Below are 20,122 nucleotides of genomic sequence, written 5' to 3' on the forward strand. Positions count from 1 at the left end.
CTTCGAAGCGTGCCGTATATGCCAGGTCCGAGTACACATACAATGTGTGCTGAATTGTGCTCAACAAAGAGAGGGAAAATAGACTTTAACTGAATGTTATCAGTGACAAAAAATACCTCTTGGTATACGCAACATTAATGTAAAAGTGTGGATATAATTAAAGTGATAACACAAGAAAAAGAAAATATATCCGAATGAAATGTATCCGATACAGAGAAATAAAGAAGATGAAGTGAAAGATAAAGATAACAAAAGACTGAATGCTTCCTTGAAGACTCGATCAATTTTTTTGGCATTAATAATAACGTATATGTGTAAATATGTACACATAATTATATATATATATCGAGGTAAAAACAATAACAATATATATATATATATATATATAAATATATATTATTTAGAATTATTCACCTGGTAATGACTTCTTCTTCCGCTGCTTTTTAGCCTCTAGATAAAAAAATACATGCAAAACGAAATTGATTAGCAATCTATCTGAAAATATATATGCCAATGGTAATAAGTCGCGTCGTTAAAAGAATTTTATGTCTTTTAATTTATGATTTTTTTTCTTCCTTTTCTCGTTAATTTTCACAAGAAAATACTTATTACTAACAAATGAGGTAGATACAGCCTAGAAGGTCGAACATAAAAAATCAGAAGCGGCTATTGCTTCCATGTAAACAAATTCTAATGTAACTGTAAAGGTGCATAATAATGTATTCCTGGATAACATAAACACGCACGTATGTACGTAAAAATACAGATTTACCTTCCAGGTTGTGCAATAACGAAAGACATACAGAGGAGCATGGATTGTCAAAGAAAGGAATTGTCTTTGATATTCTATTCCATATGTAAAACATCCCAAAAATGACGTACTTTTCTCAAATTACAAATACCGAGAAAGTTAAATTATAAAACAGAAATAAAAGATTATTTCATTCTTTTTTAATAGAAATCAAATCTTGGAATTTTTAAATTTAATCTTATTGAAATATTGCTATTTATAATTCAAAGGTTTTTGTCCTTGATTCGAAAAGTACGTGACTTCTAAGTTTCTATAAAAATGTTTCAAGAAGATTATATAACAAGAACAATTTAATCAATTTTGCAATTGTCAAATAAGACTTTGTATACATATATCAGACAAAGATAAGAAAACATTATACAGCAGAAACATTATACAGCAAAAACATTTTAGCTATGTAGAGAGAAACGAAAATACAAATGACTTACGAACGCAAGAGACATAATCAAATAATGGCACCTTGAATAAACTCTATCGATATGGACTCCTCCTATTCCCGATAATGGTATAACTACGTAAATGACACTTTATATTAAAGATAATTCGGAAAAAGTAATTGTAACTTGCAAATATTATTTTGACATTTGCTTATAGCATCTAACATTCAGTGTACATAATTGAATGGAAAAAGAATTCCTTGTTAATGGAAAATTGCTATAAAATAATACTGTTGCGTCATTGCATTTTTATAGGAATATTTTATACTTTACAAAAAATAAAGAATGTCTGCCTTCGAAATGTTGACAGATCAAAACACAGGTTCTCTATAGCCAATTAGTTAATGAGTTAATCAAAATACAGAATCCATCTATTGAGGTATTGTGAATGCAATGTCGAGGATAAAAAAAACAGGAAACAAAAAATATACTACTTGTAAAATTCATAATAAAAAATTATCACACAAATTCACGTCAAACCATGCGTCCACTGCGATTCGTCTACACTCATTTTGAAACATTTCGTAAATATCATGCGAGGATACGGTAGAGTACCAACAACTTCTATTAGAGACATGTCGTCGTAAATTCTACTCGCTAGTCGAGCTACTCGTACTATGAACACATCGTAACACATTCATTTATTGACTCTTCAATAGACTTTTCAAATAGAGTTTACTGAATGATTCAGAAGTTGCTAGTAGAGAGAGACAGGTGTACTAAATCATCAGAGTGGAAAGAATGTGGGAATTTCAATTTAAAAATTAATCTAACAAAATCTAATAGAATTTCCGAAAACACATAATTATATAAATGTAGATGTAAAAGATTACATTACTCCAAGAATTTAGTAACATCTGTGTATAGTTATACAAAATGATCGATCTATCGATAGTAACGATTACACGTACCTTTCTTCATTTTCTTGATTTCCTGCTCCTGTTGATCAACAGCAGCACCCAATAAGGTAAAGATAATACCTGCCTGAGAGTTAACACCTACTGCAGTAACTAACATTTTTCCGGAACCCTCCATCACGTGCGTACCTTTACAACAAGACGATATAAGATCATTTATCGTCCTATAGAGATCTTTTAAACACTTTAAAATTTTTTTATATAAGAATTTAGCAACACGAAGGATTCAGCCAAGATTCTCTCACCTGAAAGTACCATAGGATCGTACGCTTCCCCTTTCTTTACATGATCTGACTCTCCAGTCAGACTGGATTCATCCACTCTGAGATCGTTGCTTTGTATAAGAATACCGTCTGCAGGCAACAGGTCTCCATATTTTATCTGTATTGTCAAACAGCTAATTTAATGTAAATTTTGCTTTCGTTTACTATATGAATATTTAATACAACGCCGCGCAAAATTAACCCAACGTTAACAGATCATTGTGTATTTAAAGAGCGTGTAAAGAGTTTAATTAATGCTACTATATATATATATATATATATATATATATACCTGACAAATGTCACCAACGACAATGTCAGAAACGGAGATTTGTTTTACTTCTCCTTGCCGTATAACCGAGAACTTGTGTTCTCCTTCTATCCGACTTTGAAGACCTCTAAACTGCCTCTCCTTGGAATAATCATTAAACGCCGTCACTAAGACCACCACAATTACAGAAATCAATATAGCGAGTCCTTCAATCCAACCGTATTTCGCTTCGTCCTCATCTACTAGAGCTGAAGATAAATGAAAAAAAAAAAAAACATGCAGTGAGAGTCTCTTTAAGGTTGCATAATTTTAAATCTAAAATTTTTCTTTACAATTACACATAAATATATGTATGAAAGATTTTAATATAAAACAATATAGGATCATTTTATCGGTACTATCTTAAGAGGAAAACACTCATAGATAAAATGTGTGATACCGCATAAATACTTACGTTTTTCCTCATCAGCTGGCTGATAAAAGCTAAGACCTAATGAAACCAATGCTGCTACTTCTAAGATGATTAATGTGACATCTTGCAATGCTTCCCATACTAACTGTAAAAATGTTTTTGGTGGTTTTGGAGGTATCATATTGGAACCAAATGTATCTCGCCTATGTTGTATGTCTGCTGCTGACCCACTAAGACCTATGATAAAAATTATGATGGTGCGATATGTTATATGTTGTTATATATTTTTTCATATCATAATTCTCTTTTGTCATATGATTCTAAACCTTTAGAGATTAGAAGAATAAAGCCCGTAAAACTTGTCAATTCTTCATCTAGTTCTGTAAACACTCTGTTGTGGTAGAAGTAAGTACCTTCATTGGGTGAAGTATACAGCTTTTTACAAATCTCCTGCACACCACCGTAGCTATTGATTTTGTTGACACCTTCGCGACCCCGGACCTCCATGAGCTCGCGGAGTTGCTTAAGCGTGATACCATATTGGGCCGGCCGGCCGTCTATCGTCGCCATGATATCTCTGTCGCCTCCGTTGGCCGAAGCCAACTACTGTTACGCTTCCGCAAGGCTACCACAGCTCGTCAATTATTCTCTGGCGTCGCTGCTCCACTGGTCTCCAAATGAATGGAGGGCCAACGGCTGAAACAACAGAGTTAATTTTCGTTAATCATCGAGTTTATGAGGCGTAATGAGTTTCAAGTGCGTATGTAAACACATGTCCCACGTTTATATTCATACACATGTCACGCTTGATTATTATTTGCAACTTAAAATTACTACAATGTCCATATTCTCTAATGAATAGAATATGAATTACGTTATTATCTCAGAGAAAAAAATTATAAAATGAATCTACCATCATGAGGCGTGTGGAGGACATCGCTGCACGACAGTCCGTGCGTGCACGGGCAGACAGTTCCTCGATCGGCACACGGTGCACTCCGGGAATCGAAACGCGAACGGCAATCGATAACGCGCGGCCGCGTGTCACAGAACCGTACGACGAATATCCGACGATGATGACGATGACGATGACGATGACGACGATGACAACGACGATGGGAGCACGCGGCTCCGTCCGTCCGTTCGCTCGCTCGTTCGCTCGCGACGGACGTTCTTGTCGCTTATGCAACGCGATTATTGATTCCGGGGGTGTGCAGCGACGTCGAAAGGAGCAACATCGCGCTTCGCCGTGTGCTGGTACCTACACACACCCATACGCATATATATGTATACACGCACACACACACAGATAAACGGACGTATACGCGCGCACACCACGTCGACCCACCGCGGCGCTTCGCGCTAAATGTCAAACTCCTTTAACCCGGCGCCCGAGCAAACGCGTTTCACGTCATGAAGAAACGGTGATCGCGAAACTCGCACACTAATCCGCAGGCTGATCCTCCGAGTTAATCCTGGTTGACCCCATCTCTTTCTCTCTCTTGAGTCGAGTACACTCGTCCCGTTCTTTCCGTCGCGAACGAAGGCGGAGCAGAAAGCCCCCCGTCGAGCTGGAGCGCCGCTCCAAGATTGAGGTTATGCGCGCCGAGAGCAACGGGCAAGTCGCGAGCCGCGCGGGGCGGCTGGCAACGACGTGAAGGTTGGCGCGGGCCGCGCGAGTCTCCCGAGGAGAATCGCAGGGTGAAAACGAACGCCGCGAACGTAGCCGCTGACGGAACGGAAAATACCGCTAACGGGACGGACTGTCACTCGCTCGCTCGCTCGATAGGAATACAAACACGGTGCTCTAAAAATAACAACGCGCATCGGACAGGGAAGGCGAAAGGTAGAAGAGAGAGAATAAGCGAGCGAAAGAAAGAGAGAAAGAGAGAGAGAGAGAGAGAGGGAGAGGCGCGTTTACCTCCTGATGGTTCTCTTCGGGCACGTAAACGAAAGGCGACGTGTTCGGAGGAAATCGACGAACAAACGACCGGGCGACCACCCGTTTCACGCTGTCCCCGTCACAATTTCATGATTTCCCGTGAGTGACGTGTCGGGAAGACAGGCTTTATCACCGCGCAGTCGAGCAGGCGAAGTGAACGGTCGTAGACGGCAACATCCAGCAACGTGCAAGGCTAGGACTCTATAGACACCCGATTGCCACGGTGAGGCGAGTGTCAAGTGAAATTAGCCATTAGCAAAGTAATAATCGATTCGTGTTGCCCTCTAGTAGTTGCGATCGCAACTCCCCCTTCTCTCTCTCTCTCTCTCTCTCTCTTTCTCCTTCTTTCTCTTCATCTCTCTCTCTTTCTGCCTTGAATCCGGTTTTTATCTCGAATCGCGGATTCTCTTTATTATGCGCTTCTTGACTCCCGATTGTACGCCGCGCTTTCGGCCTTCGAAACGAGAGATGTAAATACGTTCGGATTTCCTCGACGAAAAAAGAGCGAGAAGGAAGAGGGAAATAAAAATTAATTCTCTGCTTTTGAAGGAGAGACAGAGACAGAGAGAGAGAGAGAGAGAGAGAGAGAGAGTGAGAGAATACACACGGAAATTTAATCCGTTTGGTAAAAGCCTTCCGTCTTTTCTCCGACGTAAGATCGACACGGGGACACGGTCGGAGACGTCGGGACGCCAGACGTCGCGACGCGTCGCGACGACGACGCGACGATGACACGTTCTTGCAAAGGTCCAGCTCATCCGACGGACGACTCATGTAATAATCCATCATGTAATAATCTCCGGCGCACTATTTTGAATCGACGATGGCTTCCGCGCGTGGATCCTTTCGCGATCCGTCCGGCGAAACATTCGAGCGTCTTACGATTCTACGCCAGGTGCATCGGGTAAGGAAAACTGAGATTAAAAGTAACAGAGATAAGTCGTTAACATCCATATATAAATGTTATAAACAAGATATAAAAAGAGGAGACTAGCTAACGCCATTATAAACTTCCGTCTTCTTTTCGTTTGAATAATTTTGTAGTATTTTTTTTATACAGATATTACAACTTGCCTCTGTACAACTTTTAACTCCAGTTTTTCCTACTATCCTATTATGAAACTGAATCTAGAATGAATTCCGATCGAAATTGTTTAATTATTGCCTAAATTTCTTGTTGTCTTCTTTTTTTTTTAAGAAAAACGGAATTCCGAATTTATATTCGCGCAGTTTTATGTGATGCGCATCTTAAAATCGCGATAGTTGACACATCGAATAACGATAAAAAAAGAAAAAAGATAACAAAAGTGCAACGGAAGCGTCGGATCGTGAGTTACTCTGCCGTAGTTCGGACCTCCGGTCGAGATCGAAGTTCATGAATCAGAGAGCATTTTCTTCATCGATTCCATAGACGAAATTGCACAGGGAGAGGCTCCTTCCCGTTCCGCGAATATTTCCGTCGCTTTTTATTAAAACGGACGCGCACGGACATTTGGCACGCGCGCATAACCTCAATACATACGTAACGCACGTAATTGTATTTTACCGCGTGCGTTTGAGCCGCGAAACCGCGCTAGGACGACTTTTATAGCGCGATCCCGCGACTTGAAATACTTCCAAAATCGGCTACTTCGTCGCTTTTTCCCTCTGTGCCTCATCGCGAAAGCGCGAGATCCCAGTTCCCTTCGAGTGCTTTTGAACCGTACATGAAAAAAGATGTAAAAGTTCAAGATTCGCAACACGAATTTGCAAGGAGAATTATTTCATGGAAAGCTGTGGAAACATATAATAATGTGAATCTCATGCCAAAATCTTTTCCGCTCGCTATCTAATAAAGATAAAAAGAATATCAAGGTGAGAGGCACCTTACAACTTTGTCCTAAGTTTTAAATATTTATTTTTATACTATCTGCTGTATTTTATAAATTTTATAAATCACGTATTATTATATCCGCCAAGTATAGCTTTTATCATATGAATTTCAGATTTTTAAAAAAGGAAAATGGTATATGTGTTATATTTGCAAGATTTATGTGTTACAATCCTCTAAAGACGAATGGACAAGTGGAGGACTGGTAGAATTTTAAAACTAATGTTAAGCAAGCTTCTAAATAACGAGGATAACTTATATTGAGGTAAGATAATATCAGATGTTAAATTTACGATAAATAACTCACTTCATAAAACGACAGGTGAAACTTTTAACCGACTCTTATTTAGTACAGATTAATGAGATAAAATTATTGATAAGATCTATGAATATTTAGAAACTACAGTAAACATTAATGATCACGATATGAAGAATTTACGAGCTGAGTTGCTAAAAAGAAAAATCAAGGGGAGAAACACCTTACTTAGCGCTAGGTTTAAAATATACCTTAATGCTGTAAAACAGTTTTGTTGAGATATTTAGAAATTGGGTCAGATATAGATTTAAAAATGATTATATAAAACATTTGTATAAATATGATGACAATACTACAAAAATATTTGATATGTTAAGAACCAATTCAAATGTCTTACGTAATTATTAACGATTCTTCAAAAAATTATATTCAAAATTATACATCTGGTCAAATTTCTAGAAAAAATTATTTTCAGCAAAACCACTTTTTCCGTTGGATCAATTGTCGGAGATATTAAAGACAAATGTTGGTCGGATCGGTCAAGAGGATCAATACTGACGACAGCCTTGTGCCGATAATAAATAACGATCCATGCGCGCGAAACGTCGCATGAAAAATACAATTTATCAACGTTGCACGTGAGAAATAAAATTCATCGTGCTGTTACGATTGATCGTCCGCTTTCTTCTTACGTGTTGCAATTTGCGGTCGCGATAGCGCGAACCAATAAGACCACGTTCTCCGAAGGCTTCTTACGTGATTCCGATTTGATCATCCGACGGCCTCCGGCCCGAGCTATCTCTTTCTTTTCGCGTACAATGCTATAAATACGGGAATCTGTGCGTTCCTGAGAAGCGAAGGTTGCCAGGTTGCCGCACGCAGAATGCGCGCGATCGCGTTCGCGTTCGCGTTCGCGCCACGATGGCATTTCATACTGGAGGAACCACACGGCACACGGAGGACACCGGTCGTTGTTGGCGCTGTTTCAATGTGGCCGAGTGACCGCGGCCACGAGAACGTATCGTCATTAATGCATCCATAGTGGCAGCGTGGCGGGGCGGGGCGGGGCGGGGCGGGGCGGCCGAGTCGCGAAATGATGTCATCGCTTACGCACGTTCATCGAATTAGACCCCGCGCGATTTTATTATCCGCTCAGACGGCTCTTAGCTAAACGAGTTTAATCGCTTTTGCATGAGCCGCTCTCATTATTCACCCGCGTACCACACAGTCACGTAACGTTAATCCCGTCCGGGGCGCGACGCCGTTCCTTTTTATTAACTGCACCCGCCGTCGCCGCCGCCGGTAAGATGAGAAATGTCCCGTCAAACGTCAGATCCGTAATGCCCGGAAATTCGATGTTCACTTCATTCGGAGCTCGGAAATACACATTTCGCGAGCATTAATGTGAGAACGAAATGTATCAAAGACACCAAGACGCGTACGGAGAATCTTGCTTGGATTCGCATCTCCCGTTTCACTCTCGAATAGATTTTGTCATTTATCTTTCTTTACGATTAAAAAGTTGCAAAGTGTCAAGTTCATATTGTCCGTCCAAAGTGGATAGATGTGAAAAATTCCCAACAGCAATTCACGTGCGGAAATTCTATCGAGTCGACCTTGCAAATGATTATTTCTAGAAAACTTTCTGATACACGCGATAACTTTATATAACTTTATATAACTTTAAATATTTTTATAATTAATTTTTGTATTTCTACTAACTTTTTAATTCACTGAATAATTCACAACATTGAGAAAGCGACTGCGAGTCTTGCGAATCCAATTCCGTTGGCCCATTAATCATTCGATTCACCAAAAAATGTGACTCTCACCTGCGAGAAGGAACAGAATAGAAGCGCGTTTCACGGACGGTAGAATAAATAGTGTCGTGTCACAACTAGTCATCGGACACGCTCGCTGCGCGAGAGAAGAAATCAACGAGGAATGATTCATGAATGCAAAGAAGTGTCCTACGCAAACACAATGCCTCTCGTCGCGTTCACAGAATTCTGGCGTGTCACACGTATAGTGGTCATCGCCATTTTCTTATCAAAATCCGAGCACGTCTTTAATATTCGTGAGGTATGAAATGGTGGAGGGAATGCGGGAGGGAACAGGGTGTGTAAATAAATATTTACAATGCCGCTTTATAAGCATCGTGTCCGGCCGACTTTTGCCGGCCGAATCGATATAAACAATTCGCTAAATGCGTCATTAACACTCATTCATATATATGATACGATCGTTAAATAATATAACAACAATATTATCCTCGAGAATGATATATCGAAAAACATATATATATATATATATATATATATATATTTTTTTTTTTTTAATACCTTTCACCGCCACGTCATACGTGCGCATGTCGACTCATGTAGAAAAGAAGAAAACGTATTATTTATGCCAACGCCGTCGGGTAACGGTGATGTAAACTCTAAATTTACAGCGTTACATTGCAAATGGATGGCGTAATCGCAGAATAAGATATAATTTCTTATATCGAGCCGATGATTAATTTAAGAGAGAGATCATTTTCGGCTTCGTAATCGTTCTTTGAAATGGATAACGCAGGCAGCGCGTATCAATCCATCGCGGTTAGATGGTCTAATGATCATTAATGGTACATTTTGAAATTTCCTATAATGGGAACAAAGTTCGACGAAGGCGGAAGTGGTTGATGATAACTTTCTTGTGCATTCGTTCGAAAAATTTCAAACTCGCCGACCTCTCGTTGTAATTGCGACAAGGTTTCCGAATGGGTGGGCGCAAGAAAATTACGATAGTGCATTCGCGTAATGCGACTCTCAACGTGCAACTATTGCAACGAACGACAGAAGGCATCTGTCTCGATGCATCATTCATGATTCCACCACTCACCGAGTCTTGATTGCATAATTGTTTTTATTTAACTTCTAAATAGTCTTCTGTTGAATATGTTAATATCTAAATTGAAGCGAGAAAAGAAGACGGAGATAGAATGATAAATACAGCTTCTCGATTTTTTCAAAAAAAAAAAAAACAAATTGAAATGCGTACCTGTCATATGTGTCATATTTTACGTAATTATCGTAATATTTCCTACAAAAAGTAATTCCTTTTGGCAAGTTATCTCTTATGCATAAACGAATTATCACTTTTTGTTTAGCGACGAGGCTTGAGAACTCGTTCGATAACGCTCAACGTTTCCTTTTTTTTTTTTTGCACGTCTTTTGCATAATGCAAAAATGGAATTTCCGTGAAGGGTTAAGGAATCACGTGTCACTCTAATTATCACCCACTCCAATATAATTTCCACCCACGCGAGACCTACAATAACTGAGATTATCTCGCGTACGCGCGCGCGCAAAGTTGCGGATTCACACGTTTTTTCTCTACGTTAAAATTGCAGCGGCGCGTGTATGTAAAAAAAAGCCCACGCTATCGGCCGCTCAACGAGCGACGTAAACGAGAATGAAACACAGCACGCGGGCACGACACTTCAATTACGTTTCCGCTAATTATGTGCAGCCTTCGAAAAACGCGAAGACGTCATCGCAGAATTTCCGCGCAGGCTACTCGCGATGATAAAGTCTCTTCTGCCACTTCTTTATTTTTTTTCCTTTTTTTTTTTCTTCTGGATCATTGATCTCCGACGGGTCGCGCTTCTCCATACGGATTTTTTACGACGTTATCGCGCGGCTTGGATAAAACGGGCCAGGCCTCGAGAGTGAGATCGAGTTTGCGTGTAGGTGAACTCATTAAAAGTGGATCTGCTCGAGTATTTGTGCAAGAGATCTACACGCTACCACGTGACGTCATCCCGTGGTAACTTGGAGTCTCTCAAGTGTTTGTGAATTTTTCTAGCTTATTTAACTACGATCGCGCGAACACGTCGGTCGAATTGACTCGTTTCCACGCCATCTCACACGATCGCGACTTTTATTATACACAACATTTTATTACACGCAGCCGGACTCGCCGGCGCGGAATATTTTCGCGGTGTTCTTCCTTCGCAGAGGATATTCTTCATTAACAATATCGCGTCACACTAATCGAGGTCCTCGGCGAGACGCCAAGTTGTCGAAAATTGCCTCGCGACCGGCTATGAGCCGGGAAACGATGAAATATGACACCGGGTATCGGGGAAGGTAATAAAATGCAATACACAATGAGGTAATAAGCGGTAGAAAATAACCGGCGGAAACGAAAATATTTGTCCCGTAACACGATCCGCGTATCAATGGACTTCCGCGGGTGCGTTTCTCATTAAGGCAATCCGCTTCGTCCTCATCTGCCTCATCCAAATCGAGTCACGGGGATTACCGATTCCCTCGAGCCATTAAATCCATTTAATTCACTTGGCTTAAAAGGGTGGAAAGATTAGGACCATATGCGAGACGACCCGATCGACAGATACCTCGGATTGTATCGCGTGTGACATCTACTCGTTCGATGTCACGCACGATATAAAACGTCACGCGCCAATTTCGGCCAATCCGGACGGCTCCGCGGACGCTCCGGCCTTTCATATCTTTCTTTACTTATTTATTCATATATGATATTTTCTATCTCATTAGGCGACCCGGCCCCTCTACATCGATCCGCTTACCTAGCTATCGAACCGCACACGCACACGCGGCAGGCGAGCGGAACACGCAACGCGTTACCGCACTCGTAATATCTCTGATGACCGACGCGGCCTTTCTACGATTCCATGTGAGACTGGCAGATGACGTCCGTCCAACACTTCCGCCGTGTCCGCATAATCGCTAGCCACGACGCACACAGGAATGTACACAGTGCGACTGTGCGTAGTCGCGCGTGATCTCTCCGGAGACGACTCTGTTGACTATCACGAGGCATCTCAACGCGGAATATCGCTCTCTACGGTGTTTCCGATATTTCTTCATTTCGCATGTTTTGCATGTGTATACTTAAGCGCGGCGTGCGCATACTTTTTATAAGAATAATATTTAACGAGAAATATTTCCTTGTCTGCGAAAATCCGGATTAACTCCGACGGATTATTCCCGATGCCCGAAGCGATAAAAGTAAAGGATTCGAGTTTTCAGCTCTCGCACGTTTCCTTCGACGAAACTCTTTCTCAGATATCTGATTCTCTTGGATGACATCTCGAAAATTGTATCGAGAAATTATATTATACGATGATTATTCAGCTCGATACCGATTAAAATGGAAAAGTTATTATCCGATTTCCGATAAATGAAAACGCAAAGTTGCAGTCCATAATCCATATATTATATTTCCTTAATATTATAATTATCTATTAATTTATTTATTTACTCTCTTATTTACTCGCCCCTCCCTCTCATTTTTTTCCCCTTTTTTTTTCTTTTTTTTTTTCTTCTTTCTGAATAAATGAAAACGCGAAAATCCAGTCCATAATACTTTCATATTTCATTGTAACAAATATCTATCCATTTACTTAATTATTTTCATAATCGTGTATTTCTCTCTACTTCTCTCTTTCTCTCTCTCTCTCTCTCTCTCTCTCTCTCTCTCTCTCTCTTCCTCTATCTCTCTCACATAATCTCTGTTTTCTACAGCGAGCATTAACTGTGTCGACGCATCGTTGCTGGTCAACGCACGCGTGCCGATCGCTCGCCAAAGGTGGAGCCCCCCCTTCCTCCCCGTTACCCCCCCCCCTCGATCTCACCGTGCGTGTAACGTAATCGCCGATAATAAACGCACCGGCGCGCCTCTTTTACATATCGAGAGACGCAATGGCACTCGGGGCATAGCTCTCGCGGTGCTATCGGATTCTGCGGTGTTTGTCGGCCCGTCGGAAAATTCGTGCGGTGTGTGGTGTTGCGGAAAATTGTTTCGCCAACCCCCTCGGCGACCGAATGCCGCGGCGCGATCTGACTCATCTCTCCCGCGGAAACGGACGGACATAGCTGCCGTTTGTTTTCGCGGAATTTTGCTGTTTGCACAACGAACATTCTAAACCGCATGTACGATGGGTATCAGGGTTAAGAGAAACACGTCTATATTTTTTCGGCTTTTTTTTTTTAGATAAATAAATCATTAAGAGCACGTTCTCCCATTCCTCCCCTGTCTTATCTTCTTGTTACCCTCTTTATTTCTTTTTAACAAATTTGTGATCCCTTAAATGGTTCATTTTCTTCTCTCAGAAATGAGGTTGGAAAATTAGGACAGAGGAGACAAGATCGGTCGTTAGTAAGTGTAAATTTAATCAATCTCGTACGGGGATTCTCATACATCACGACGTCGTTTGCCACGATCGTTTCGGATAATGATCAAGGTTGCGGAGTCATGTCCCTCCACCCTCTCTTTTGCGTTCGTTCCGTCCGAGACGTATTCAGGAAGAAGCTATTTTTTTTACTCGATCTGCTCGTTTTTCGCGTCTGTCGCTTTCCTCAGGACGACGATTGCTCTCGTAATGATATAAAATTCTCGTGGAAATGGCACAATTTTATCTTGTTGATAGAAAAAAAGGAGAAGGAAAACGGAGAGCGGGCAGAAAGCAAAGTTGGAAGGTAACAGATAAGACAGAGAAAATGTCTAGACAAAACTGCATTGTCCCTTCTATCATTCTTTTCCTTTCGTCTACCTTCCCATTCACGGTCCCTCGTGAGATATTTCGGATGCTGACGTTAGATACGGAAAATCGTGTATAATGCGAACACACATTGCGTATAATTGAGATACTTGGGATGAGAATGATGCAAGAAGAAACAGAAATGAGTCATAATTATACACGCGTACGAAATTGCTTCCTGGATAGATCGAAATTACGAGCGTGTTGAAGCGAGGAATTCAATTCACGTTTTTCAAAAACTTTGCTCAAATCTTAATTAAATTACGTCATTCCCTGATTGAAAAATAGGTACGTAATCTTGAGACTCATTCGATTCATTATGTCAACCGGAAAACCTTCACTGAACATTTCGCACGTGGACACGCGATGAGGGGATACATTGAGCCAATTTTTCGCAAAAAAAAAAAAAAAAAAAAGCGAAAGATAGATATGTCAAAATTCTCTCGAGCAAATCGATATTAAAGAACAACGGGTAAACGTTCAGCGTGTCTGAATGTTTTGAAATTGCGAGATAATGACTGCTTTCACAAAAACACCCGCGGCGATAAAGATACGAAGGAAGAGGCGTCTTCGCGAGCTTAATTGGAACAAAGCGTGTGTACAGATGCTTAAAGATACGTGACGTTAAACGTTTCTGTAAATTTTGACAAGTCGGCCGGAGCGATAACAGTCGAGCGAGGGAAAAGTACTCGGCTAAAAAAGTATTTAATACACGCGGAGCACGCATAATAAGCGAATCGGCGTGTCTCTTCGATCTCGAGCGGAATCTCGAGCGTCTTCCGTAAATTGTCGCGTAAAAATGTCGACAAACTCCTACGCGGGCGTGTAAAACGGCGGTGGGTGCATTTCGCGGAACGGCAAAAGACAAAGTAATTCCATTTAGCAGGCTCGCTCGCGATTAAAAATAGCGTCGCGGTGTATCTTCGTGCGCGCGCCCTGACACTCTCTCGAACTGGCGCACCCATTCGTGCGCCCATTTGTACACAGGGTGCCCCAGAAATCCCGTTCTTAATTTTAATGGTGCGACCCGCACACGCGAAAGAGCCGCATTCCATCATGCCCGTTCGTAAATCGTGACGGAAAATTGATAGTAAATTCAATATTTGTTGCAGCACGTAAATTGTTGCTCGAAGACGCGAGTTTTCTATGTATAAGGAAGGATCATTTTCAATACTTTGTATTTAGTGTATGTACCTACATACAACGTCATCCAATTGATATATTAAACTCTGTTCGCACCTGATACACGAATGCAAGACAAGAAGCTCGAGCGATAGATCGCTCGAGAGCCACGATAATATGTCACACGTCACTTCGTTATTAATAGATAAGATTGTAACACGACGATAGCATAATCGCATAATATGATTTTAATTAAATATTGAAATAATCATGATAAAAACCTATCATATTTTATTTAGGGATTGGAAAGATCTTAATATCGTTTATCTCGTTTACATCAAGTCATATCGTGGTATACCATCGGGCTATCCGTTATCGAACATCGTTCGAGAGGCCAAATTTACCGATCGCAATCGCCGCATTATTTTTTAATGCCCAAAATAACGCCCCTCTTGACGTTCCGGGTTAATTTTCCGGGTTAATTTTCGTGTTTATTAAAGCCACATAAAAAATGAGAAATTCAGCGATATCGATTTGACACCGCGGTTTCTGAATTTTTTAAACTCGCGTTATCATCTCGAGCGTTCTCTACACTTACTCTCTACACTTTTCTACACTTACTCGTCTCTCTTATCTTGAATAAAAATCTCTCTATATAATTCAGTTTAACTTCGGCGGACAATTAAAATTTAATCTAATAGCTCATAGACGAAACAAACTTTCCCAATTTGTATATTAAACGGGCTCGGTTCCGGAATGAAAATGAATAATAAATGAAGGAGAAGTAAGTTTCATTTCGGTCCGAGAGCCCGATTCGGATATTACTTATTTGTATATTTATCCGCGTTTATGCCTATATTCTCGTACAGGAGTATATTTAGATGTCGTTTTGACATTTCATAGAGCCGCACAGTCGCTGCCTAGTGCTTTAATCTCCATTCTTACGTCACGGTCCGTCCGTCCGTCTGTCCGTCCGTCCGTCCGTCCGTGAATCGTCATCGGCGGCATTCATTTCCCGTGACTAATTGCGCCAGTAAACTCCAGAGAGTCGTCAGTCATCGTCGTCATCGTCGCGCTTTATAATTACGTTAACGAAACATCTGTGCAATTTGCGAATCCGCGGATCCGCGGTCGCCTTTTCACACCTTTTCAAGTCGCGAAACGACTTCTGTCGATTATTCATGAAGATTCGAAAGTGTGTTTATGGGTCACCCGGTGGGGCAGAGGATCGCCGACGGTGCGTGATTAATATTAATTAATTAAGCGCCACCGTTGCAATGCCATTTATCAGGAAATATTCGCGATGCGAAACGAAGCGCGTAATTTCCGACGGTTTTACGCACACGCGGCCAATAATTTATTTACCGAGACTAATGCTTTCGCAAGATTGAACTCGCGAATGCGGATCTCGCGAAAGATCCCCCCCTCCGTTCGCATCGTCATAATGATTGACAATTAAAGTTCCGACGTAAGCACCGCTGACGTATGCCCAGTCATGTTTTCTTCCTTCCTCCGAATTCTCTGTACGAAGTCTCTGTAACGATCTATTTCGATCGGCGATCAAGAATCATTCCTCCCCATCGTATGCATTTAATTGTACACAGATGCAATTTATATCGTGTTATTATGTCGCGACCTCAATTGCGTTCATTAAACCATAACGGAGAGAGAAAGAACATAAATTGTACGTTACAAGATACGTCGGTATCGACTCTACGTCGGTATTCGACGTGTTTGAGAAAAAATGTTGCGTTATAAATTATTATATTAATAACAAAAAATTTTATTTATTATGTTATACGAAACGTATGAGACGCGTGTTGTATGAGTAAGCGAGAGCGTCTTATTATATCGTAGAAAGGGTTGTAGTCGTTGAGGTACGTTAGAACGTCAGTCATCGATCTACACTACTGATCTATGCGCGTTGACCTACACTACTGCAGCTTTGAAATTAGGTCAGGACATTTCCAATTTGCATATAGATGTGAGATACAGTATCATGGATCGGAGGAAAAATGTCCATTAATAATAGTTAATGCCTTGAGCAAGGTAGAAAAGGAAGTCACGTTCCAAACTTCAGCAATATATATTATGTTATGAAATAAACAAGAGGCTGCATAAATGTCATTAATAATAACGAAACGCGGATGAGCGAGTAATCCTCGGGCGTTACTTTTTAATTTGCTAATTAATTTTTAACACGCAGATAGATAAGGCAAATAAATTTCATTTTTAACGAATGTTAAAATTTAACGCGTACATAAATTCTACACTTCCGTGCTCATTCATAAAATATCTATCTCGCTTCGCGAGACACACGATCCATCGGTTTAGAGTTGCGGTCTAGAATTACTATAGTTACAATTTACAGGACACCGTATCCTTCTCGTCCTTCCCGTCCTGTTTTATTTTCCCGATGAAGCTCATCAGGCTCCCGGGGCGGAATAATTCCGGCGCGCATTTCGCCGATAATCGGGAAGCGTTTGAATTATCCGATTTGGTCGACGACTGGCCGAGAAACGGCGTTCGCATGAGGGGATTGTTAACAAGCGTAAAACGATTACGCCATGATCAGTCGACATCTCTCGACACGTAACTCGGACGCGACCGACGATCGTGGAATTTCGGTTAAATCGGGTACTTAAGGTCGGGAGAAGATTCGATTTACGGCGTTGTTTTAGCACAGAAAGAAGCTCCCTTCACTCCGGAATGGCGTTTCAAGCGAAAACGGCGTATGGAAAAACGACCTTCTTTCACGCAATATCGTGTGTACGCGGCCGCCTGCCAGCCCCGGCCGAGATAAAAGGCTTGACAGATATATCTCGAGATACCGGATCACGTGCTATCGTCGGCACCGCGTGCTCCGATAACGCGTCAAAATAATTGTCATGTAAACCCGTCGGCTGTCGTAAGACGCCGATCTGACGTCAATCGCCGAGCGTCTGTTTGTAAAACTGGCGGCGTTCTCGGCGGGACGCGACGTAATGGCACTCGACGGCGGTGAGGAATACTCGAAAGCACCTGTAATTTCGGTCGAGCTCTCGGATTCCTTGCAACCGATCCCCGTGGCCGACGTGCGAAAGCGATCTCCAATATTTTTTCCCGTGCGACTGCGGAAACGTGACGCCCGCTGTATTCCTACCTGCACGGAACACCGTAATCGAACTCGCCGAAATTATACCGTTTTCTGCTTTCCGACAACTATCCTCCCTCTTCGAAACATCGGCATTAATAATAACTTATGAATACCCATAAATATCGTATGGCGAAGCGTGTCATGCGAAGTTTGACACTCGTAGAAAAGTGTGTGTCGCGAAAAGAATAATCTTGCTGAAATTTTGCTTCGACACAATTTAGCCAAATACAGATGTGAAAATAATAACTCCGTTGGGCCATTAAAATAATTATGTACGCCACTCGAATTATTTGTTCAAATATGAAAAATTTCTGTAATATCGTCAACCAGCTTAAGCGTGTATAATTATTTTAATGGCTCAATCAAATTTTCAAATCTGCAGAATTTTTAGACTCTTCAGCGAAATTATTCTCTCCATGTAGGACAGATTTAACGCGAGTACTTAGGAATGATGTACAATCGTTTTTCACATACATTTACGCTTGTACAAAATACATTGTCTTTTTAACGAGCGCTACTCCAATCTTTGGAACACTTTCTCTCTCTCTCACATACACACACACACACACACACACACACACACACACACACACAAAATCGCTGATGTCTGAGAGGTTCGATATTGCATTTTACGTTGCTATTCGATCGCTCTCTTTTCAGGATTGACGTCAGATTGACATTCGCATTTGCTACACGGAAAAAATCACAGAGAGGAAGGAGGAAATCTTGCTTCGAAAATGAATCAGCGTTATCTGCTGTGGGAAATGCAAACGAACCGCTTATCGTGGCTCGCGTGCGGCAATCCTACACGCGAATGGATTCTTTCCGTGGGACGAACGCGGAGATATTGGGAACTACTTCGTAATAATCGTCGGCAGAGAAATTGCTGCGCGTTGCATGAATGCACATATCCGCTGTATTCATAATGGCAGAGTTTAACCGGAATAAAGAATCATAAAGGCAATACGGGACCGCGTGTTCATCTCCCCGGTTTTTCACTCGCGTAATGCGGGAAAGAATCTCTCCAACGTGCGACCTATTAGAAGAAGATACAAGAACGCTGGAGTGGAGATGAAGTGAAAAAAATTTAGATAGCGCTTCCGCCGATAATTCATTATCTTATCGTAGATTGCACGACAGAGCCTATAATGTATTCATGAAGTGAGTTGTAATTTTTAGAAAACCTCTGTGTTCCTTTTGTGAAAATAACAATTCAGGAGTTTAATTGCCGCATTACGCGGCACTTTCGCGGCTCGGAACGGAAATCTGATTCACATCACCGATTTTGACGAAAATCTCTTTCATCGTCCGTCATTTTCGTAAGACGAAATGGATGGACTGGACTGAAGACTAGTGATGCGGCCCTGACCGCCGACGCACACGATTCATCACAGAAAAATAATTGCGTAGAACGTTATTGCCTCGCGGTATGGAATTGCATCGCGTGTCGGCGGGCGGCGAAATTATGCAACGACCGGGGCGAGGCGGGGGAAAGGGGGAGGGCGATCGTTGCCGCACTTGAAATGCATCGCGCCGATCTCTGGCGTGCGCGATTCTTCTCACACGGGTTCTCGCGGGTATATTCGACGATTGGCATTCGCAACGCTCGCTCGGGAAGCACGTCGTGATTTTCAATCGGAAACGACGACGCGATGGCGTAAACGACGCGAGATTACGAAAGATTACAGGAACATTGGCCGACGACTATGGACCGCGGACGCGCGGTGCTAATAATCGCGGAGGAAACGCGTCGGCGAACGGGTCTCGCGATTTCTACGGAAATCAGTGTCGGAGTAACTTGTTTCGAGACCCGTGGCAAATTCTAAGATCGACGGTATCGTCTAACGATAATAAATGTAAATAATTACTACTGATATATCATGAGGATAATAGCAACGAACGAATATATTTAATTTTTATTTCTGCAATTTTTATTTTGGCGTTCGATGTAAATTTAGGTGTAAGTGTTTTCCGTGTTGCTTTGCAATCAAAATCTGTGATATGTTTCAGAAAATGGAAATTTCAAGGCAGCATTCGTCTAGGACGAACGCCAAGCAGCGGAAGTATCACGCGTTGAATAGCGGCACGGTCTCTTCAACAACAAGGCGCGTCGCGAT

The 20,122-nt window shown here is 41.5% G+C and overlaps 1 protein-coding gene and 1 long non-coding RNA gene across 29 annotated transcripts in view; one reads left to right on the plus strand and one right to left on the minus strand.

Annotated features, from left to right (window-relative positions):
• PMCA (plasma membrane calcium-transporting ATPase 3) overlaps nt 1–20,122 on the minus strand; it is a 98,241-nt gene that overhangs the window by 65,633 nt on the left and 12,486 nt on the right. For 23 of the 27 annotated variants that reach the window (XR_016141284.1, XR_016141282.1, XR_016141285.1 and 20 more), the window contains 6 exons: nt 3,525–3,807; nt 3,154–3,348; nt 2,721–2,947; nt 2,411–2,546; nt 2,160–2,294; nt 415–450 (listed from right to left, as the gene is read on the minus strand). Coding sequence is in view for 23 of the 27 variants with exons in the window: in XM_089084716.1 (XP_088940842.1) it covers nt 415–450; nt 2,160–2,294; nt 2,411–2,546; nt 2,721–2,947; nt 3,154–3,348; nt 3,525–3,681 (886 nt within the window). In the remaining 4 variants the exon portion in view is untranslated. Of the gene's footprint in view, nt 1–414; nt 451–2,159; nt 2,295–2,410; nt 2,547–2,720; nt 2,948–3,153; nt 3,349–3,524; nt 3,808–4,024; nt 4,373–5,032; nt 5,184–20,122 lie in introns of those variants that run through there. The other 4 variants (XM_089084704.1, XM_089084703.1, XM_089084705.1 and 1 more) reach the window with 4 other exon arrangements.
• Nucleotides 5,607–18,516, plus strand: LOC148934521 (uncharacterized). Of its 2 annotated transcripts, none has more exons than XR_016141291.1 (3): nt 5,607–6,907; nt 7,039–7,188; nt 7,655–18,516. It is a non-coding gene; the product is annotated as an uncharacterized LOC148934521 (long non-coding RNA). The 2 variants fall into 2 exon arrangements; XR_016141292.1 differs by lacking the exon at nt 7,655–18,516 and adding an exon at nt 7,279–7,647.

This window comes from Pogonomyrmex barbatus, unplaced genomic scaffold, assembly GCF_055798465.1.
Source record: "Pogonomyrmex barbatus isolate J1 unplaced genomic scaffold, ASM5579846v1 scaffold9, whole genome shotgun sequence".
NCBI classification, from domain to species: Eukaryota; Metazoa; Arthropoda; class Insecta; order Hymenoptera; family Formicidae; genus Pogonomyrmex; species Pogonomyrmex barbatus.